At 43.5% G+C, this 24033-nt stretch overlaps 1 protein-coding gene across 4 annotated transcripts in view; it reads left to right on the top strand.

The window, feature by feature from the left end:
- The window catches only part of ZSWIM8 (zinc finger SWIM-type containing 8), a 2719879-nt gene that overhangs the window by 273690 nt on the left and 2422156 nt on the right, over window positions 1–24033 (top strand). For all 4 annotated transcript variants that reach the window (XM_044056095.1, XM_044056097.1, XM_044056096.1 and 1 more), the window contains exon 3: window positions 10366–10460. In XM_044056095.1, coding sequence (XP_043912030.1) covers window positions 10366–10460 — 95 coding nt within the window. The remainder of the gene's footprint in view (window positions 1–10365; window positions 10461–24033) is intronic.

Raw genomic sequence — 24033 nt, forward strand, 5'->3', positions numbered from 1 at the left:
GGCAATAGAAAAACTGACCAGCTTCTGGTAGCATATGCAACAGGAAGGGAAGGAAAAGCAATTTCCAAACAGACAATCTCCAAGTGGATAGGAAATTGCATTAGATTCTGTTACTCCTACCATGGAAAGCAAATTCCACAGAACATAAGGCCTCATTTTACAAGGGCTACAGCCACTACCACAGCTTTCTTACGAGGAATGGCTACCAAGGACATTATAGAGGCTGCTACTTGGACCTCCGTGCATACATTTGCCAAGCATTATAACTTACCTTTATACTCTAGATCCCGAGCAGGGTTTGCCACTGCTGTTTTGCAAGGGATCCTAACTACACCATAATTTCTTCTTCCTCCTCCCCTAGTTTGGCTATGGTATTCTACCCATTTGTAAGGACTGCAGATGCATCCTTGAAGAGCATAGTACAGTTTTGTACCTACCATAAATGTAGATGTCCGAACAGGATTGCATCTGCAGTCAGGATTACCCACCCTCCTTCCCCTCTGTGGTATTCCTAGGGTATTTGCCCACCTAATAGCTAGCTGGGGGGGGGATCTCTTATGGTGTATTTGTTGGTATATATGTACATAAATGATTATTTTTTGTGTTTGCCTTCTACTATTTGGAAACATTGGCATTTATCCAAAAATTTAGCTATCCAAGAGGGCAACTGGCATCTGGGGCAAGAAACACTGAGGAAAATGGCGTCGGCTGATGCCTTTATACCCGAAGAACTGCAGCTATGACGTCGGGTGAAGTGCGACACCAGCCGAGGCCAGACCCAGACTTTGGAATCCGGCCGACCGAAGGGCTGCCTGACGACAGGACAACCCATTTGTAAGGACTGCAGATGCAATCCTGTTCGGACATCTACATTTATGGTAGGTACAAAACTGTACTTTGCAGTTCATCAGAATGCTCACACAACCTACTAATCCTGGTAAACTGACCCTTCACAATGTTTCTAAATGTAAACCTAGGGTGCATACTATCAAACCTGAGTATAGTATTCCTCCAACAAGGTTTCCTATACAGGGATGTGTATAATCCCCCGTTTTTGTCCTTACTAATGGTGATATCTAAAAAATGTATGTGAGTAGCAGACAAATCTATCGTAAACCTTAAAAAGTCTGAGGTCAATTCTAATTCTTCTATGAAATTACGAAGTTCTGCAGATGTCCCTTCCCACAAAAGCAGAATATCGTCTACAAATCTTCTATACAGAAGAATTTTGGAAAAGTCGGCATATTTGAAAAGGCAAGAGGACTCCCAAAAGTGTACCACCAGATTGGCATAAGTGTTAGCACAGGGAGTCCCCATTGCTACACCCCATTGCTGTAGAAAATATTGTTCTCTATACATGAGTACATTATTATTTAAAACTAAATCTAACAATGTATTCAGTAAGGCTTGTTCATTCCTACTGAGCCCGAGTGTGATTTAAGATGTCTCTTATGGCTTCCTGCCCATAAGCATGGGGAATTGAAGTGAACAAACTCTTGACATCAAGAGTTACTAATAAACATGAATCTGTAACTGACTTCTCAATCTCTTTTAAATCACCCAATAGCTGATAAGTGTCCCTTAGTATAGTGGGTATATTTGACACTATAGGCCTAAGCTTTTTCTCAATGTAAACAGAAATGTTTTCCGTTACCCAACCATTACCCACAACAATAGGGCGCAAAGGGGGGGTATAACTCCTTTGTGCACCTTAGGAAGCCCTTTAATGTAAGGTAACTTAGGATGTTCTATAAACAGAAAAGAATATAAATCTTGGGTCAATCTGTCTGGCCATCATTAAATCATACAATTCTTGGTGGACCTCATATATATGACGCTGCACAATACCCTCATTAATCTGTTTGTAGGTGTCAGCATCTTCCAATAATCTATTCATGCTCATGATGTAATCATTCGTATTCAACAACACTACCCCCCCCCCCCCTTTATCTGCTGGTTTGACAATAATATTTTCATTATTAACCAAGGAAAAAACAGACTCCCATTCTTTATGACTCATGTTAAAAAACAGTGTCCCTGGTTTACTATTATAGTGATAACTATACAAATTCTGTTCACAAGCTTTAACAAAACAGTCCAACATAGGATGTAACGTTGGAGTAAAAGTACTCTTCTTCCTAAACATAAGGGAAGTGTCCACAGGTCTATTAGAGTCCATAGATGCACTCTTATTAAACAACAACTTTAAGGAAGCAGTTCTAACAAATTTCCTTAGGTCAATGAGCGTTTCATTAAGTTTACTAACCTGTGCAGGAATGTAGGACAATCCTCTATTTAAAACATTACAATCAGTTTTAGAAAGTACAATATCTGAAAGGTTAAATATCAAGCAATTCAGTCTCTCATCCGTGCTCTCCTTGTCTGTGGCTCCTGAGAAAGTTTTCTCTTCGTTCTTCCCCGACTTCGTGATCTGTCCCCTGATGTTCTGTGTAGTTGGACAGGCAGGGGTAAAAAACGCTCAATGCTGTCTTGTATCTTTGGTTTGGCTCCCATAGTGTGATGTGGATTAAAGGCTAACTGGTTAGGCGGTGGAGTACCAGTCGCAGCCATTTTCTTCAGTCTTTCTTGCCGCGCGGTGCCCAAAGCAAAAGCAGTTCGCAAGTGCCGGTCGGCTGACTCCTGAGATTTTCAAAAACGAATTTCAGATCCGAAGTCTTCATTAAAGCTAAGTACCCCATTGGGGAAACTTTTTTCTTGCTCCAGACCGATGTCAGAAAAAGTTAACAATTGTATTTCTTGTGGGAAGCAAAAACCTCATAAGGATTTTCATTCTTACTGTATTCCTTGCCTAGGCCCTGATCACAATGTTGCTAGCTGTCGGTTTTGTGCTAGATTTATAACCAACGCACTATTAAGCATCGGTACGATTTTGCTTTTCATTACTTTGGCCGAAGATTCAATTATATAATGCCGTCGGAACAGCTGACCACCGGAGTTTATAAAAAGCGCAAGGAAAAAGAAAAGGACAGGCATCCGAGGTAGGTCCAAAACCGATGAGGCTACCGCTAAGCCGTTCACCGGCACTTTCGCAGCCCCTGATGCCCACTACCTCAGAGCCACGGGCCGCTGACGACTCCTGCGTGGAGCCAGCTAGGCCTCTGGATACTCAAGATATTGGACACTCGGAAACTATTCCCTCAGATGGGTCCAGAGCCGCTGAGCAGGCATCGGCTTCTGAGGGTATTTTCAGACCTACACAGTTATATTTAAAGCCTACTTCAGCTTCCAAAGCAAAGACTAAAGCAGTTCTAAAGACAAAGAAACAAGTACAGCATTCTACTGGACAGACATCCATACCTAAAAAACAGATGCTCAAAATGGCCGAAGACCTAATTACCTTGATTAGGGTTCCCATCCCACTCCTGACAAGAGGCCTAGGCAAGAGACAGAATATGAATCTTCAGATCAGGCTTCTGAGGGTGTTTTCAGACCTACACATTTATATGTAAAGCCTACTTCAGCTTCCAAAGCAAAGACTAAAGCAGTTCTAAAGACAAAGAAACAAGTACTGCATTCTACTGGACAGACTTCCATGCCTAAATAACAGATGCTCAAAATGGCTGAAGACCTAATTACCTTGATTAGGGGTTCCCATCCCCCTCCTGACAAGAGGCCTAGGCAAGAGACGGAAAATGAATCTTCAGATCAGGTTTCCATTTCCTCTGACTCTTCTTCTGAACAGGAATACTCTCTTCCTCCCTATGAGGATTCTGATGCTGAAGAATCTATCCCTTCAGCCTCTCCTCCTGAGGATTATTCTTTTGGGGAAACCCTGCATACCATGAGGGAGCACCTCCATTAGGAGAGCCAAGAATACTCCGAATCAAAGAAAAGGCTTAGAGATTTTCTTTTACTACATCAACACAGGTCTCTTGCTATTCCCCCTGTGTTAGACATTGTAGATGATGTATTTTCAGAGTCAGGCCTTTCCCCTGACTCTTTACCCCCTGCCCCTGTTAAACCAGACAGATACTACAGGGTTCCAGATTCACACAAATTTCTTTATAAAAACCCTGCTGCTGACCCAGAAACTATTTCTCAGGGTCCCAAAGGGGTCAAGGCTTCTACTGCAAAAAACCCTATCCCCTCTGACAGGGATTCATGGGCACAGATAGATGGGGGGAAAAAGGTTTACACTTCTGCTACTTTGGCTGTGAGAGCTTTAAATTGTCAATTTGATATGCTTAAATATCAGCAATACTTAATATCACTGCTAAAACAGAAAATGTTGACAAATTCTGATTGTGCAGAAAATAAGGAAGTACAGGATTTATTGCTTGCATCTGAACATGTAGGAAAACATACATTGCAATGTGGTTTTGATTCTCTGGAGGCCTCTTGCAGGGCCGCAGTTACGGGTTCTGTCGTTAGGAGGCATGCTTGGTTAAAGGAACAGAATCTGCCTGATCACTTTAAAACAAAATTATTAGATGCTCCATTACAGCATGATACCTTATTTGGTGTTAAAGAAAATGGAGGACAAAGTGAAATCTATGCAAACAGTAAAGGATTTCTTACAGGTACAGCCACCCAGATTTAGCAGGAACTGGCCTACAAAGAATTGGTCCCTTCCAGTGTCAGACAGACCACAAAGAGGCAGATACAGACGCCCCAGAGGCAGATCCCAGCCCCAGGGCTCATACAGGCCTAAATAGTGGGGCTCTTCTACCTCCAAAAGCAGACAAGACAAATCACAGCCATACAGGAAACAGTCCCAATGACTTTCCTTTCCCAGCACCAAGCACTTATCTGTTGGCAGCCCCCTTAGGGGGAAAACTAGCACTTTTTTCTCAAAATTGGCACATGATCACCCAGGACAAATGGGTCTTGAATATAGTGTCCCAGGGTTACAGGTTCCACTTTCACACCCTGCCAAGGGCAAAAGGTATGCCAGACCTGCCACACAGTCAATGGGCAGAGGCACAAAAACAAGTTTCATCCCTCATGGACATGAGGGCCATTCAGCAAGTACCACAGCAAGAGCAGGGACAAGGATTTTACTCGAGACTTTTCTTGGTACCCAGAAAGGACAAAGCCTGGAGACCAGTACTGGACCTGTCTATTCTAAATACATTTCTGGACGTCCCAAAATTCAAAATGTTGACTCTGCAGCAGCTTCTGCCCATGCTGGACAAGAAGGCTTGGCTTGTAACTTTGGACCTAAAAGAGGCATACCTGCATATCCCAATCAGACAATCTTGCAGAAGATACCTCAGATTCATAGCTGGCTCAATGCACTGCCAATTCTCTGCACTGCTCTTTGGCTTATCTACTGCGCCCAGGGTCTTCACAAAATGCCTGGCACCAGTAATTGCATTTTGCAGATAAAGAGGAATTCAAATATATCTTTACTTGGACGACTGCCTTATTCAAGCAGAGAACAAGGACATTCTACTACAGCGTCTGGCGTTTGTAAAAAGATTATTAATTTGCCTAGGGTACACAGTAAACTAAAAGAAATCAAAACTAGTACCCTCTCAAGAGATAATATTCCTGGGTGCAAGCTTAAATACAACTGCCCAGATGGCTTATTTCACACCAGACAAACAAAGGCAACTGACTTCTTACTTCAAAATGTTGGCAACAAAGACTCGGTTATCTGCAAGAAATATTCTGCAGGCATTGGGCTTCATGGCATCCTGCATTCTGCTAATTCCATATGCCAGACTGCATATGAGGAAACTACAATGGTATCTAAAAAGTGTTTGGACTCAACATTGTCACAGCCTAGAAACATTAATTACCCTCATTCCTTGCCTGCAACAGGAGTTTCGATGGTGGTCACTGGCCTGTCACCACAACAAGGGACAGCCATTCACCCTACCCACAGCCAGGCAGTCAATAACAACAGATGCATCAGATTATGCCTGGGGGGCCCACATGGCAGGAAAATGTATTCAGGGCACATGGCCCACAAGCCAAATGCATCTTCATATCAATCAAAAAGAGATGCTAGCTGTTCAGAATGCCCTGACAGCTTTCAAGGATCTACTTCATCCAGGACAACTACTGATAAGGACGGACAATACTACAGTCATGTGGTACATAAACAAGCAGGGAGGCACACATTCCTACCCCCTCTGCAGACAAGCCATGACTTTGTGGGACACAGCACTGACTTATCAAGTACACCTGCAAGCACAATTCCTGCCAGGAAAGAAAAATACTCTGGCAGATGAACTAAGCAGAAACCTCACGGATCCCCACAAGTGGAAACTGGATCCACAAGTCTTCAGCATGATAACAAAGAAATGGGGATGCCCAGACATAGATCTGTTTGCCTCCCCTCACAACTGCCAACTACAGAGATTCTGCACAAGGACTTATCACAAGCAAGCATGGAAAGTGGATGCTGTATCATTCAGTTGGAAAACCCGTACAGTATATGCCTTTCCTCCACTGCCTCTCCTCCCCAAGGTACTCCTAAAGGTCAGGCAAGAGAAGCCAAAAATGATTCTGATTGCCCCAGACTTGGCCCCACCAGCACTGGTACCCAATCCTAAAGAGCTTGTCTCAAGGCCCAGCCTGGGCATTACCTCTAATTCCTCACTTACTGACCCAGCGAAACAATCAGATCCTGCATTGCCAACTCAGGACCCTAAATCTGGCAGCATGGCGGAGAATGTAGCCATTCAGAACACACCTCTCTCTAAAGCAGTGATGGATGTTATTTTGGAGGCCAGGAGGCCCAGAACCAGAAAATCTTATGCAGAAAAATGGAAAAGATTTGTTGCTTGGAACCAGGCACAAGGAATTGACACGTTTGTACCAAATATTCCTCAGATTTTACAATACCTAACTGAGATGCTGGGCAAAGGCCTATCCTTTTCGTCAATTAAAATCCATGCCTCTGCCATTTCAGCTCATTACAACATGGAACCACCTATTTTTTCTCGCCCGTTGCTAAGGCAGTACCTCGGAGGGGCCAAAAACATAAGACTTCCAAGGAAAGCACCAATACCTGCATGCGGGACCTCAAGTACGTCTTGGAAAAACTCACACTGGCGCCTTTTGAGCCAGCCAATACAGCTGAAATAAAGTCCTTATCTTGGAAAACAGCTCTGCTACTAGCAATAAACTCTGCAAGACGAGTCTCAGAGTTATAGGCACTCATGGCTGTGGAACCTTTTTTTCCATCCAGACAGGATTTCCCTGAGGACGAACCTGACATTTATGCCTAAAGTGGAGTCCAGTGTGGCCCTTAACCAAACCATTCATTTGCCTACTTTTTATCCAAACCTACAGAATAAGGGTGAGAGACTCCTGCATTCTTTGGACATACACAGACAGCTACGTTTCTACTTGGACAGAACTAAAGCTTTCAGAAAGACTGAGCAACTCTTAGTGGCATATGCTGCAGGATCACAAGGAAAGGCTATCTCAAAGCAGACTATTTCAAAATGGATAGGCCACTGCATTCATTTCTGCTATTCACAACATGGCAAATTGGTGCCTAAGGACATTAGGCCACATTCAACCAGAGCAGCAGCCACTTCAGCAGCCTTTCTCAGAGGAGTACCAACCAAAGACATTTTAGAGGCTGCAACCTGGAGTTCAATGCACACATTTACCAAGCATTATCACTTACCTCTCTACTCTAAATCCAGAGCAGGCTTTGCCACTGCAGTTCTGCAGGGCCTTATAGCCTCTCCTAATCCTATTTAGACCCAGCCACCCAACCTCAGCTTTGGGATTCAACCCAAGTGTAATGACTGCAACTGTGAAACACGATGAACATAGTACAGTTGTGTACCTACCATAAATGTAGATGTTCGAGTGTATTCACTGTTGCAGTCCAGGTTACCCACCCACCATCCCCCTTTTCTTTGCTGGGACTTATCTGTACTTCTCTATCCTATACAACCTATGTGGTGTATTTGCTTGTAGATGAAGGAAATGTTTATTTTACTTCTTGCATACTTATTTGCATAATTTTTAGCCTACCAATTTGGGGGCACCTGACATCTGGGGCAAGAAAAACTGAAGAAAATGGCGTCTGCTGCATCTTTTATACTGACGTCAGGGAAGAGGCAACAGCAACTGACGCCGGACCTAGACTTTGGAATTCAGGCCGACTGCGGGTAGCCTGCCAGCAGGATAACCCAAGTGTAATGACTGCAACAGTAAATACACTCGGACATCTACATTTATGGTATGTACACAACTGTACTTTACCCTCTCAAAGGAGTTTATCAAATTCTTTAGGCTGTGCCCTTAACAAAGCCAAGCTGCTGGGGGTCATGTTTTAAGAGTTTCAATGCTGTGTAGTTTTTCGAGTCACTTATGATTCTTTCTGTTGACTTGCAGATGATGCTTGTCAGACTAATGGCTTTATTTCTGGAGTCCATGGGTAGGACCACCCTTATGAAGTGGTATCACAACTGCTGTACACCACACCTTACGGACAAAGCCAGTGGCTAAGCACATGTTTAATAATTGCATGAGTGGGTTTACCAATGCATATTTAGTGGTGTTCAGCAGCAGCTGGGTATGCTGTTAAGTCCGATGGAGGATGCATTTTTTGTTTTGGAAAGTACCTTTAGCATATGTTGTTTAGTGATGATAGGGTGTTTGAGGTCTTAAGGGTATGTAGGTTTTTGAATAATAGTTTTGGGGATGAAAATTGCACTGAATTTGTTTGCCAGTATATTTGCAATATCCACTGGATCCGAGTTGGTAATGTCATTTTGAAAAAGTTCAGAGCAAGGTTGCGTGTAATTAACTTACTGATACAAATAAAGAAGGATTTGTAATTATTACTGGCTTTTGATGCTAGTCCAAGTTCATAGGCATGGCATAGACACAAAAGAGACTGTGTGCTGCAGGCTTATTAGGCCACAGTGGATATGCTTCCCTGGGAATGCTTAATGTTAAATAAAAGGCACAAAATGTATGAGGCACGATGTTTGGGTTTGTTTAAAAAAATAATAGAGCCACTTCCTCATTCTTAGAAAACTTGCGGCCAACTGGAACAACCTACCTAATCATTTTAAGTTGAGCAACATTTATGTATTTTCAAAGTAGCGATTGATTTAATTTGAATGGTAATATTTGTTGTATTGCATAACAAGCTACATGGGCCCAAGCCTGACTAAGCTATTTTATTGCATTGTGTCAAGACCCCAGGTACAGTAGTAGAAGCTTCCTTCATCTCTCTAGAGATGTCATGTCTTCTCTGCTTAATGCTAGTTTGACAAGTCAATGGGTATAGCAGTCTGTATGCTTCTGACAAAAAGTTCATCGGCACTGAGTACATAGTTACTAAGATGGCCAGTGGGCCTGAAAGTCTTGGGTCCATAGATGAGTTTAAAAGAGTATTTTTTTTTTCTTGGTGTGTTATCTTATGAGAGAAAACCTTTGCTTTGCATTCTGGACTGTGAAAAATCTCTTATCCAAGACTCTGTGAACAGATGAGACAAGATGGTGTAAATGCAGATAATTTCAAAATCTGTTTTAAGAGTAGTAGCAAATTTGATAGTCATCAGACAATTTCTTTATGTCCTTAACTCCCCCTTCTATTCAAACAGCTTCAGTCTCTCGCCTATAAAAAAACGAGTTTGATCAGTACATGGATTTACATAAATTCCAGCATGGGACAATGGGTTACACTTTTTGAAGCCTACTGGGCTGTAATAACCTGTGGAGAAAACGTGTATTGAGGTTGAGGTAATATGGTTATTTTCTCCTTTGACTGCCAGCCATCATATGATTTGACCAGCCGTTTTGTTCCACATGGTAAAGAGTCAGTCACCTAGGTAGCCATCATAATTTTTCTTATTTATAACTGTACCTTTTACTAATGGCTGAGGAGCATCCCTGTATTTTTAGGCTCAAGTGTGTATTTTAGGCACAATAGTGTAAGTGTTTCAGCACATACACCCATTCTGGCTAAAGCTCGTTATATCATTGTTTGGCAAGGACTGCATGGGTAGTCTTTGCTCCATGTCATGTATCCTGAAATCAGTTATGAGGGATGCTGTAGTACTTGGTGATGGACCATATCAGCAGACGAGTAGGCATTGTCGGCTTTATTCCACCTTAGTTGTCCCCTGCAGTGCCCAAGCTGTTAGTTTAATTTAGGTCATCTAAGTCTGTTTGAGCAGTGATTTTGACATGTATTTTGTATCGGTCAGAAATATTAAGAACGGTTAAAAACTGAAAGGAAGTTTAGTTTAAAGAAATTCATTATGAATGGGTATGGAGTGTATAGTGGGAAATATACATGCAGCACCAGAGTGTCAAGTTTTAGTTAAATAAAAGGTGTGTATGTGTGTGTGTGTGTGTGTGTGTCTGTTTTATTTATTTATGTTGGTTAGACAAATCAGTCTTTTTGTCTTTACTCAGGTTGTACTCCTGCCTCGCAAATGGCAGTGCTGATGAATTCCAAAAAGGGGAGCAGTTATTCAGGATGCGAGCTGTCCGAGATCCATTGCAGATAGGTAAGATTTAAATTCATTAAACACTGTCAGTGAGTGAAGTGCCAAAGTGCTGATTTTGACAAATAATTGATAACGGTCTTATGAAAGGGTTGTGCTCAAGTAAACAATTTTGTGATACAGTAACTAAAGGTAGGGGTCTCCGATTGCTACCACTTTCAAAAATGGGAAGCTTAGAGAAGGATAAGTTCTATTTCTTGTTCGGTGATATTTTGTATTTCATTATAGAAACCACTGTTGTCTTAGAGAGGAGTTTTTGTTGCGTGTTTTGCCAGCTAAAACTGCATGGGATGGACTTGCAGTGCTTATGTAGGATTTTGGAGGTCATACAGGTAAAAAAATGCTATTAGTATTTTGTGTCTGGAAGACTGAAAAAAAAATTACTCTTGAATGTCAGGTTGTATAAATGGCTTGCCAAATGCTTTTTTCATACAGTCTGAAGATTGCATGACACTGGCGTCAAAGTGCTGTAGCAATTTGCTCTGTCCTGTGTAAGGGAATCTGGTGGTTAGTTAAGTACTCTCCTGCTTGCATTGTTAATATTGTAATGAATACATTTATTATTTCCTTTTGTTAATTTGGAAAGCCCAGTCGGGGCTAGCTCATATTCAGCGAATCCTGAGGAGAACAACTGTAGTATAGTGAATATCAAATATTCAAGTGATTGTAAGCATAAAAATAAAAGCGGTGTTCACAAGTCATTTATAGATAAAGTAGAGGTAGCCAAGATATTAAAATTGATTTGAGCTGTCTGTATATGTTTATTTCAGATTAATGAAGCATTTTAGGTATTTGAGTCTAGGATTTTATTATGATTCTAGCATCTTGGACTTGACACATGTAAGATTAAGCTGATAAATTAAACTTTTTTTTATTTGCTAACCACTTAAATAATGTAACAAGTCCCTTAGGTTCTATGAAGGTGTGTGTGTGTGTGTGTGTGTGTGTGTGTGTGTGTGTGTGTGTGTGTGTGTGTGTGTGTGTGTGTGTGTGTGTGTAGCAAGATACAGAAATTGTAGGGTGTGTGTCTGTGTGTGTGGAGCAAGATACAGAAATTGTAGGGTGTGTGTCTGTGTGTGTGGAGCAAGATACAGAAATTGTAGGGTGTTTGTGTGGGGGGGTGGGTGTGAAGAGCAAGATACAGAAATAACTTCGGGGAATTTGATATAAATGGTTACAATTTGGGGGAGGAAAGTACATGGTTTAGGAGGAGAATAGAGGAAGAAAGACCGCCTGTGCCTGGAGACATGAATGAGTCTGAGGAACTAGGGTTACATCAGCAAAGATTACATGGTAACAGTCCAGAAAGGTTGGGTTAAGTCAGAAAGAACATGAAAGAATGGGGGGGGGGGGGGTAAGAGAACAGATGTGAGCGATAATAACCAATAAGAGCACTTCTTCTTGGAGATATGGTGGAATCTTAATGTTTGTTAGAAGCAATATCAGGATCTCTGTTATCTTAAGGAGGGAGGAACAGCATTCCCTTGTTTGGAAACGATAAAGGAGAAGGCGTTTGCTAGTATGAGCAATGAAAATGGCCATTTGTTTTACTTTTGTTGCAGGACTCTAGTCTTAGAGGGCAAGTACACCTTTAAGAGCAGAGCTAAGGCAAGGCATTTCTTTGTTGGCCTAAGATTGGCAAAGCTATACAAATGGTGAGACTGCGAGGCAAGTTTGACTTGTGAACACCATGGTTTTATTACAGGTCTTTGAGGAGGCTTATGGATAAAATGGCATCAAACATTGTGGAAGGTAAAAGTAAAAACTTAGTCATAATTTGCACATTGCTACAAGAGGACCAGTTTTTGATGTGTGCTAGAAATTATGAATTTCCTATTTTAAATCACATTTGAGGGTTTTTCAAGGAGTTTGGTTGTGCTTTCTCTAGGAGAAAATTATCCAGAATTATTCGAATTTGCAGATCTTTCTTTGGAATATATAACCTGTAGCCAGTGCTGCACATTGCTAAAGCCATCTTGGAATTTAGTGATGATTGAGGGGTATGTCTTTCCCTTGTATCACCCCAAAATTAAAATATTTTGTAGTGCATTCAGCCTGACCTTTTGTGGTCTTAGTTTAGTCACCAAGATTCAGGTAACCTTCTTGCCCAGTACAGAGCACTTTAGAATAAAGTGCTCTGCTGATCCTTTCAAAAATGGAGATGTTCTTCATCTCACATTGCTGCAGTCCTTACATATGGGTAGTCCGCTGTCCTCGGTCGGCCCGAATACCAAAGTATAAGGCTGACGTCGGTCAAGGCGCTTAAAACTGACATCAGGACGTCAGGGTACAAAAGCGCATGACCGATGTCATATCCTCAGTCTTTTTTGCCGCATGGTCCGATGCAGAAGCAGCGTTGCAAGTGCCGTTCGGCATTCTGAAATTTTTCGAGTTCGGAGTTTCAGACCGAATCAAAGTTGGCTAAGTACCCCGTTGGGGAATATTTTGTTTTTTTCTTGCCTCAGTGTTTTACCGGATGTCAGAAAAAGTGAATAACTGTATTTCTTGTGGGAAACAGATACCGCATAGGGATTATCATTCTTTGTGTATTCCTTGTTTGGGGCCTGAGCACGACGTTGTTGGGTGTCGCTTTGTGCTAGGTTCAATAAGCGCACTATTAAGCGAAGGTTAGATTGTGCTAGGCTGGTCTTCGGAAGCGGTGCAATTATAATATGCCGCCGGATTCTCCGCCCGCTTCAAGAAGCGCAAAGACAAAGCAGTTAAACCCAGGCAGAAGAGTCCGCCGTTCCGGACGTCGGTTCTTTAGAGGCGTCAGTGGAACCGGTGGTTCCGACGGAGGCTTCTCTGGAGTCCCAGGGGGAGACTTTGATTTTGCAGGATTTGGCCTCTCAGGAGGCAGGTCAGGCTGAAGGGGCTTCCCAAGTTACTGTACTCCCCTCCCTTCCTAGGGTAGTTAGGCCCTCTCCTGCTGTTTCCAAGGCTTCTCCCAGAGGCAGGCCAGGTTTAGCTTCTGTTGGTGTCACTCCTAGTGCAGCAGGGTCTGTGCCCAAGAAGCACATGCTTAAAATGGCAGAAGATTTGATTACTCTGATTAGAGGCTCTTTGCCCCCTCCTGATAAGAGGCCTAGGGTGGAGCCAGAGTTGGGGAGTTTTGAGCAGGCTTCGGATGTTTCTGAGTCTTCGGCTGAAGGCTTGCAGGAGTACTCTCCTTATTCTGATTCTGATGCAGATGATTCGACTCCTTCTGCTTCTCCTCCAGAGGATTTTTCTTTTTCAGAGACTCTTCATTCCATGAGGGAACATTTTAAGTGGGAAGGTCAGGACTTCTCTGATTCCAGGAAAAGGCTTAGGGAATTTTTGCTTTTGCCCCAGCATATAGGCCCTTGGCTATACCTCCTGTTCTGGATGTTGTGGAAGATGTGTTTGCAGAGGCTTCACTTAATCCTGATTCTCTGCCTCCTGCTCCTGTTAAACCGGATAGGTATTACAGGGTGCCTGAGGCTCATAAATATCTTTATAAGAGTCCTAGGGCGGACCCAGAAACTGTTAGTCAGGGACCTAAGGGTGTCAAGGCCTCTGTTGTAAAAAATCCGGTTCCTCCAGATAGAGGCCAGAGCTTTGGATAGATGGGGAAAGAAAGTCTATACATCTTCTACCCTAGCTATGAGGGCTTTGAATTGCCAGTTTCATATGTTGAAATATCAAAACTATCTTCTTTCTCAATTGAAGTCTAAGGTGGATGCTCTGGCGGAAGGCATTGAGTGTAAAGAGTTACAAGATTTGGTGCATGTTTCAGAGCAGGTGGGTAAGCATTCTTTACAATGTGGTTTTGATGCTGTACAGGCCTCGTCTAGGGTGGCTGCCACTGGTTCAGTTCTTCGCAGGCACGCATGGCTGAGGATCAGAATTTATCTGACCATGTTAAGACAAGGATTTTGGATGCTCCTTTACAGTCTGATGTGTTGTTTGGTTCACCTGTGGAGTCAGTCTTGAAGAAAATGGAAGACAAGGCTAAGTCCATGCAGGCTGTTAAAGATTTTTTGCAAGTACAGCCTCCAAAGTTTAGTAGGAATAGGCCTGCTAAGGGGTGGACGTATCCTTCTTATGATTCTCAGTCTAGGGGTAGATCTAGACGTGGTAGGGGCAGAGCTCAGAGTTCTTTCAGACCTAGAACAGGGAGTTCACCTGCACAATCTTCGGTGAGGGCAGGGGCCAGTCCTTTCGTAAACAGGCCCAATGACCTACCTTTTCAGCTGCCAGATCCTTCTTGCCTGGCAGCTCCTTTGGGAGGAAGGTTGGCACTCTTCAAGGAAAATTGGAATTTGATTACCCAAGACAAATGGGTATTGGATATCATACACCGAGGTTACAAGTTTTATTTCCATACCTTGCCTCCTTTCAAAGGCATGCCAGACGTTCCTCCTCAGCAAAGACTAGAGGCTCACAAACAAATTTCTTTGCTACTTCAAATAGGGGCCATACAACCGGTCCCTCTGCCAGAAGTGGGCCTAGGATTTTATTCTCGCCTGTTCCTAGTACCAAAGAAAGGGAACACGTGGAGACCAATTTTGGATTTATCTATCCTCAACGCATATCTGGACATTCCCAAATTCAAAATGTTGACGTTACAACAGCTTTTACCTCTGCCGGGCAAAGATCACTGGATGGTGACTCTGGATCTCAAGGAGGCTTACCTTCATGTTCCTATCAGGCTCAGTTGCAGAAAGTATCTGCGTTTTCGGGCTGGGACTTCTCATTATCAGTTCTCTGCATTGCCCTTTGGCTTATCTACTGCGCCCAGAGTGTTCACGAAGGTTCTGGCTCCAGTGATAGCTTTCTTCAGGCTAAGAGGAATACAGATCTATCCTTATTTGGACGATTGCCTGATTCTGGCCCAAGGAAAGGACGAACTTCTTCATCATTTACAGTATGTGATAGCAGTGCTAAGATGCCTGGGGTATTCTGTGAACGAAATAAAGTCCAGTCTAGTACCCTCTCAGGACATGTGCTTTCTGGGTGTGAGACTGAATACAGCATCCCAGATGGCCTTTTTGACCCCGGACAAACAAAAGACTCTTTCTCTTTACTTCCATCAATTGTCTCATCAGTCCAGGCTGACTGCAAGGACAGTCCTTCAAGCCTTGGGGTTCATGGCATCTTGTATTCTGGTGCTTCCCAATGCCAAACTGCATATGAGGAAGCTACAATGGTATCTCAAAATGTATGGACACAGCACTGCCAAGATATGGACACTGTCATTCAGATAATACCTTGCATTCAAAAGGAATTTTGTGGTGGGCTCAGGAATGTCACCTAAACAAGGGACTCTCTGTGACCCGCCAGAGGCGAGTCAGATTCTAACGACAGATGCCTCAGACAAAGCTTGGGGAGCTCATCTAAATGGAAAGTGGGTACAAGACACGTGGCCTGCCAGACTTCAACATCTACATATCAACTTGAAGGAGATGTTAGCAGTCCAATTTGCATTAATAGCTTTCAAGGATTTACTTCTTCCAGGGCAGGTGTTGGTTCTAACAGACAACACAACTGTCATGTGGTACATCAACAAGCAAGGGGGAACGCATTCTTATCCTCTATGCAGACAAGCAATGATTTTGTGGGAGACTGCTCTCAGTTTACAGCTAAATCTTCAGGCAAGGTTTCTGCCGGGAGCACAGAACTCCTTAGCAGATGTGTTGAGCAGACAAATTATGTATCCCCACGAGTGGAAATTGGATCCTCATGTATTTCAGAAATTGACAGTGTTATGGGGAACTCCAGACATAGATCTGTTCGCTTCTCCACTAAACTATCAGCTGCCAAAGTGTTGCACAAAAAGGTTTCATCCCACAGCTTGGAAAGTGGATGCTCTCTCATTCAATTGGAGCAATCTTCATGTGTATGCCTTTCCACCTCTGCCTCTCCTCCCAAAGGTACTCCTGAAGGTCAGACAGGACAAGCCAAAGATGATTTTAATAGCTCCAGATTGGCCTCGACAGCACTGGTACCCATTACTGAGAAGTCTGGTACGGGAGCCTCCATGGCCTTTGCCTTCGATTCCACACCTGCTGTCTCAGGAGAACAGTCATTTACTCAATGTCAAACTTCACTCTCTACATCTAACAGCCTGGCATATTCTGTTTTAAACCCTGGAGGGTCTCAGCTTCCACAGCAAGTTTTGAATGTTATTTTGGAGGCCAGAAGGCCTAGTACAAGGAAAGTGTACGCAGATAAATGGAGGAGATTTTTATTTTGGAGTACAGCAAAGGAATTTGATGTTTCTAAGCCTAATTTAAGTGTGGCTCTTCAATATCTTACTGAGTTACTGGACAAAGGTTTGTCCTTCTCCTCTATTAAGGTTCATGCTGCAGCAATTTCTGCTCACTATGACTGTGACCCACCATTGTTTTCTCATCCTTTGTTTAAGCAATTCCTTAGAGGGGCAAAGAATATAAGACCCCCACGTAGAGCTCCTACTCCTGCTTGGGATCTCAATTTTGTGTTGGAGAAGCTCACTCTACAACCTTTTGAGCCTGCAGCTACTGCCGAGTTGAAATATTTATCATGGAAGACTGCTTTTTTTGTTGGCCATTACCTCTGCAGAAGGGTTTCTGAATTACAGGCCCTTATGGCGGTTGAGCCTTTCTTAATTTTCCATAAGGATAGGGTATCTTTACGTACTAATCCTTCCTTTATGCCTAAAGTGGTTTCTAGTGTGGCTTTAAACCAAACTATTCATTTGCCTACTTTTATGCAAACCCGCAAAATAAAGGGGAAAAGATTTTGCACACTTTGGATATACACAGGCAGTTGCGATATTATTTGAGCAGAACTAAAGGGTTCAGGCAGTCTCGGCAGTTATTTGTTTCATTTGCTTTGGGTTCTCAGGGCAAGCCTGTTTCAAAACAAACTATCTCTAAGTGGATTGGGTTTTGTATTGCTTTCTGTTATTCCCATCATGGTAAGGAGATTCCAGCTGGGATTAGGCCTCATTCCACTAGGGCTACTGCCACTTCTACAGCTTTTTAAGGGGTGGCAACTAAAGATATTTTGGAGGCAGCTACTTGGAGTTCAGTGCATACTTTCTCTAAGCATTACCACCTTCCACTTTACTCTAAATCTAGGGCTGGTTTTGCCACTGCAATTTTACAGGGCATTTTGGCAGCTCCTAATGCTTTATAGTTTTGCCATCCTCCTTACCTCTGCTTTGGGATTCTACCCATATGTAAGGACTGCAGCAATGTGAGATGAAGAACATAGTACAGTTTTGTACCTACCATAAATGTAGATGTTCAAGATCCACATTGCTGCAGTCCAATTACCTCCCTCCTTCCCCTCTGCAGTTAGAGGCGGCTGTGTGATTTGGGTTGTGAGTATCGCAAATATTGTATATATTGTAAATAGGATTAGTGCAGGGTGGTTGGTTGGTTTTGCTGTCTTTTGGTTTTGGCCTTTCTTTTAGGGCCTTCTGACATCTGGGGCAAGAAAAGACTGAGGATATGACGTCGGTCATGCGCTTTTGTACCCTGACGTCCTGATGTCAGTTTTAAGCGCCTTGACCGACGTCAGCCTTATACTTTGGTATTCGGGCCGACCGAGGACAGCGGACTACCCATATGTAAGGACTGCAGCAATGTGGATCTTCGAACATCTACATTTATGGTAGGTACAAAACTGTACTTTCTTAACGAAAATCTTCACAAGTGCAGACCTAAATGATTAAGTTTGGGAATCTCCCACCTGCTTTGCAAAGACTCCTTTTCAAAACTGAGATCTTTTCCCTGTCTCAGTCCACCATGGCTGGCTTACAGACCTTTGGAGAGCATTTCTAAAAGGGTAAGATTATATTTTTCTTCTGTTGTGCCTTAAACGATAACCCCCCCCCCCCTTACATTCAGAACTCTTCATGGATCTTTCATTAGGAAATTGCTACAGAAAACAAAAAAAAAAAAACTCCTCCCGGTCGGACAGAAGAGGAATAATAAATGGCCAGATCATCTGTATTGAATTAAACTGAACTTTGTTTCATGTCAGCTTAGTGGATATATTGTTTATTTATACAGTAAAGAGTGTGAAGCCCACTGCATATTCATGGGGATCACCTACTAGGCCATTGTGTTGAATGTGGCTTTGGCTCATCTTGTAACTTAAATTCTGTCTTGTAAGTAGCTTTTAAACCATTGAAGACTGCAGAAAGTTTCTTGTTGAAATTCCAAGGACTGCCATTGCTGTCCTTAAATAGTGAAGTTAGAAGTGTAAAAAAGGGAAAATGTGTAATAATACTAAGTCCAAAGTTGAAGATTGTAGTACTTCAGAGTATTCCTTTTACTCTGAAGTAAAGCTCCATCAAAGATGGTACATGTAAGTTAAAAGGATGTATGTGTGCTAGTGGTTGGCACTTAGTGCCTAAGTGCTGTAGTGGCATTGCAATGAATTTTAGATTCTGTATGTTTGTTTGCCAGTCCACTTTTTTCATACTTGTGAGACTTTGCAGTTATAGGTCTCCTTTCTAAAATAGAGCCCTTAACAGAATCAAGATACAGCTGCAGTGTGGTATGAAATGAAGACAAGCATAGCACCTTTCATAGTGTGGTATAATTGTAGAGAGCAGATGATTAAAATACAAATTGGATGGGTTGTGACTCATTTCCATTTTTGGATGGGTTGACTCACAACTTTGAAGGTGGTTGCCTGCCAGATACTGCTATCTGCAGGGAAGAATTTTTTTGATGTCCTTCAAGGATGCATCTGCAGTCCTAACATATGGGTTGTCCTGCCTCAGGCAGCCCTTTGGTCGGCCGGATTCCAAAGTCTGGGTCTGGCCTCGGCTGATGTCGCACTTCACCCGACGTCATAGCTGCTGTTTATTGGGTATAAAGGCATCAGCCGACGCCATTTTCCTCAGTCTTTCTTGCCGCGCGGTGCCCAAAGCAGAAGCTGTTCGCAAGTGCCGGTCGGTCAGATCCAGAGATTTCTACTACCGAAGACTTCTAAAAAGCTAAGTACCCCGTAGGGGACTTTTTCTTGCCTCAGCCGATGTCAGACAAAGTAAATAATTGTTTAACTTGTGGGAAACAAATACCTCATAAGGATTTCCACTCTTACTGCCTTCCTTGCTTAGGCCCAGACCACGACGTATCAGCTTGTCTAGCCTGTGCTTCCTTCAACCGACAGACACTTAGACGTCGGTCGGAGTTTGCAGAGGAGTTTTTTGGTCCCGCTTTTGCATACAAAATGCCGTCGGAAACTCCGACTACTCAATTAGCTAAAAAGCGCAAGGAAAAGGACCGACACTCGCGACCCGCGGTTTCAGCTGAAACCACGGTTAGGCCAACCGCGAGTGTCTCGGTTTCGGCTGAAACCGAGCCCCCGGTTCTTCCTTCGGCCGAAAGCATGCCTCCGATAGCCGAGGCCTCACAGAGCATGGCTGAATCTGCAACTGAAATTACTGCTACAGAAGCAGGCAGCCAGGATTTGTCAGACACTATTCCTTTAGACATATCTACCCCTGCACGTGGGGCTGCTAGACCCCCTGCTTCTATGTCTATCAAGGCTTTTGCCAGGGCTAAAGCAGCTAAATCTTCTAAGGCCTTGCCTGCTAAAACTCCTTCACATAGGCCTACCTCTAGTTCCCAAATGCTCAGCCTGGCTGAGGATTTCATTTCTTTGATCAGGGGATCCCAACCTCACCCAGACAGGGCCTCTCAGCCCCCTCCAGAAGAGGCCTAGGACTGAACCCCCGGAACCTGTCTCTACAGATTATTCCTCGGATGACTCAGACATTTCAGACCCTCACGAAGGCCCATATTCTCCTTATGAGGATTCTGATGCAGAAGACTCCATTCCTTCTGCTTCTCCTCCTGAAGAATTTTCCTTTGGGGAAACTTTGCATGCTATGAGGGAACAATTCCAATGGCAGGGCCAGGATTTTTCAGATTCAAGGAAAAGGCTTAGGACCTTTTTACACTTACCACAGCATAGGCCTTTAGCCATTTCGCCAGTACTAACAGTTGTTGATGATGCATATAATGATGCCTGTACTGCCCCTGATTCTCTTCCTCCGGCCCCTGCCAAGCCAGACAGATATTACAGGGTCCCGGACACACATTACCATTTGTATAAGGCTCCTATTGCAGACCCTGAAACCATTTCACAGGGCCCTAAAGGTGTGGCAGCTGCCTCTGCCAAAAACCCTCTTCCCTCTGAAAGGGAATCTAGAGCTTTAGAGAGATTGGGTAAAAAGGTTTATACTTATGCTACTCTTTCGGCCAGGGCCTTGAACTGTCAATTTCACATGATTCAGTACCAGGAATTTTTGTTAGACCAGATAAACAAAAAACTGTCTTCTCCTGAACCTTTAGATCGCAAGTCCCTTCAGGATTTGGTACATAACTCTCAGCAGGTCAGTAACCATTTCTTAAAATGTGGCTATGATGCACTGGAGGCTTCCTTTAGATCAGCTATGACTGGAACAGTGATTCGAAGGCATGCCTGCTTAAAAGGACAATCCTTACCAGACCATGTTAAGTCAAAACTCCTAGATGCTCCCATGGAGAAACAAAGTTTGTTTGGCTCCCCTGCACAGGAGGTTCTAAAGAAGGTGGAAGAAAAAGCAAAATCTGTCCAAACAGTCAAGGATTTCTTACAGGTCCAACCTCCGAGGTTTAGCCGAAATTGGCCTTCGAAGAATTGGTCCTTTCCAGACAACTCCAGAGCGCTGAGAGGCAGAAATAGACACCCCAGAGGCAGAGGTCAATCTAGGAGTGCCTACAGGGGACGTCAGTGGCAACCTACCAACCAGAGAAATACTGCCACAGATTCAACTACAACCACTTCCACAGGGCAGACACAATGACTTGGCTCTAGTTCCGCCTACCAGGGAACAACTGGAAGCACCCTTGGGTGGAAAGCTAGCCTTATTCTCCGACAACTGGCATTACATTACAGGAGACAAATGGACTTTACAAACAATAGACAAGGGCTACAGGTTTCACTTCCACACTCTACCAAAAAAGAGAGGAATGCCAAACCTACCACCAAGCCAAAAAACAGACGCTCTAAGACAAGTCAACAACTTACTAAGGATGAGAGCTATAGAAAAGGTACCACCTATGGAACAAGGCCAAGGATTTTACTCCAGGCTTTTCCTTGTACCAAGAAAAGAAAATCAATGGAGACCTATTCTAGACTTGTCCGCACTGAACACATACCTCATTGTTCCAAAATTCAAAATGCTGACCCTCCAGCAGCTTCTTCCCATGCTGGGCAAGGAGTCTTGGCTGGTGACTCTAGATCTCAAGGAGGCATACCTGCACGTCCCTATATGACCAGATTGCAGAAGACACCTCAGATTTCTTGCAGGATCAGAGCATTATCAATTCTCAGCATTGCCTTTTGGCTTATCTACTGCGCCCAGAGTATTCACGAAATGCCTGGCATCAGTAATTGCTCATTGCAGGCTTCAGGGAATTCAAATTTACCCATACCTGGACGACTGCCTAATACAAGCGGACAGCAAGGCAAAATTAACAAAAGATTTGGAAAATGTCATACCACTGTTGCAAGCCTTGGGATACACAGTCAACATGCGAAAGTCAAGACTAGTACCATCCCAAAGGATAACATTATTGGGTGCAGAACTGGATACATTAACTCAGATGGCTTTTCTCACAGAAGAAAAACAAAAGCAACTACCAGCCTACTTCATGGCATTAACAACACAAACTCGGCTTACTGCAAGGAAAGTCCTGCAAGCCCTGGGCTACATGGCATCATGCATAATATTGGTTCCACATGCCAGGCTGCATATGAGAAAGCTACAATGGTACCTAAGGAATGTATGGTCTCAACACAAGCACAGTCTAGAAGCCCAGATTCCAATAATTCCATGCCTGAAGCAAGAATTCCTGTGGTGGGCTCAGGCCTGTCAGTGGAACAGAGGTTTGCCTTTCCACAAACCTCATCCAAGCCAGACCATCACCACAGACGCCTCAGACCTAGGATGGGGGGCACACATGGTGGACAAGTGTATTCAAGGCCTATGGACCCCAAGACCAGCTGAATCTACACATAAATCTAAAGGAGATGCTGGCAGTGAAACATGCGATCCAGGCATTCAGACCACTCCTTCACCAGGGTCATCTGCTGATAAGGACCGACAATACCACAGTGATGTGGTACATCAACAAACAAGGAGGTACACATTCATATCCTCTATGCCGGATGGCAATGGACCTGTGGAATGTGGCCCTGAATCTCAACATTCAACTTCAGGCCAGATTTGTACCAGGAAAAGAAAATTCTCTAGCAGACACCTTAAGCAGAACTACCACGGATGCTCACGAATGGATGCTGCATCCAGATATCTTCAAAGCCATAACAAAGAAATGGGGACTACCAGAGATAGACCTGTTCGCCTCCCCACACAACCACCAATTGAAGAAATTCTGCACAAGAGCATACCACCCACTTGCTTGAGGGTGGACTCCCTTTCTTTCAGCTGGAAAACCTGACAGCATATGCATTTCCACCTCTTCCCTTGATGTACAAAGTTCTACTGAAGATCAGAGAGGATCAGCCAAGGGTAATCCTGATAGCTCCAGACTGGCCGAGGCAACATTGGTACCGCTACTGAGAAGCATGTCTCGGACACACGCATGGCCTCTACCTCTATGTCCCTTACTTCTAACACAGGACAACTACAAGATCCTACATCCAAACTTGAAAACACTGCAGCTAGCTGCTTGGAATATTGCATAAAACAAAATAACCCAGGTTTATCCCAGAGGGTTAAGGACATTATCCTGGAGGCACGCAGACCTTCCACAAGGAAGACTTATTCAGCCAAGTGGAAAAGATACCTCATTTGGAGTGCAGCAAAGGGAGAAAATGTCTCATTGGCAAACATAGCACACATCCTGGAATATTTAGCAGAACTGTTCCACAATGGCCTGTCTTACTCCTCCATTAAGATTCATGCATCAGCAGTTTCAGCAGAATACAACATGGATCCTCCTGTCTTCTCTCATCCTCTACTCAGGCAGTTCTTGAGAGGAATCAAAAATGTAAAACCTCCAAGGAAACCACCTTTACCTACATGGGATCTCAACTTTGTGCTGGAAAAGTTAACACTCCCTCCTTTTGAACCAGCAGAAACAGCAGAATTACAGGTGTTCTTCATCTCACATTGCTGCAGTCCTTACACTTGGGTAGTCCGCTGTCCTCGGTCGGCCCGAATATCAAAGTATAAGGCTGACGTCGGTCAAGGCGCATTAGACTGACATCAGGACATCAGGGTACAAATGCGCATGACCGACATCATATCCTCAGTCTTTTTTGCCGCATGGTCCGATGCAGAAGCAGCGTTGCAAGTGCCGGTTGGCGTTCTGAAATTTTTCGAATTCGGAGTTTCAGACCGAGTCAAAGTTGGCTAAGTACCCCGTTGGGGAATATTTTAGTTTTTTCTTGCCTCAGTGGTTTACCGGATGTCAGAAAAAGTGAATAACTGTATTTCTTGTGGGAAGCAGATACCGCATAGAGATTATCATACTTTGTGTATTCCTTGTTTAGGGCCTGAGCACGACGCTGTGGGGTGTCGCTTTTGTGCTAAAAAATT

This window comes from Protopterus annectens, chromosome 14.part0, assembly GCF_019279795.1.
Source record: "Protopterus annectens isolate FY-2018-M chromosome 14.part0, PAN1.0, whole genome shotgun sequence".
In the NCBI taxonomy this organism is placed as follows: domain Eukaryota; kingdom Metazoa; phylum Chordata; order Ceratodontiformes; family Protopteridae; genus Protopterus; species Protopterus annectens.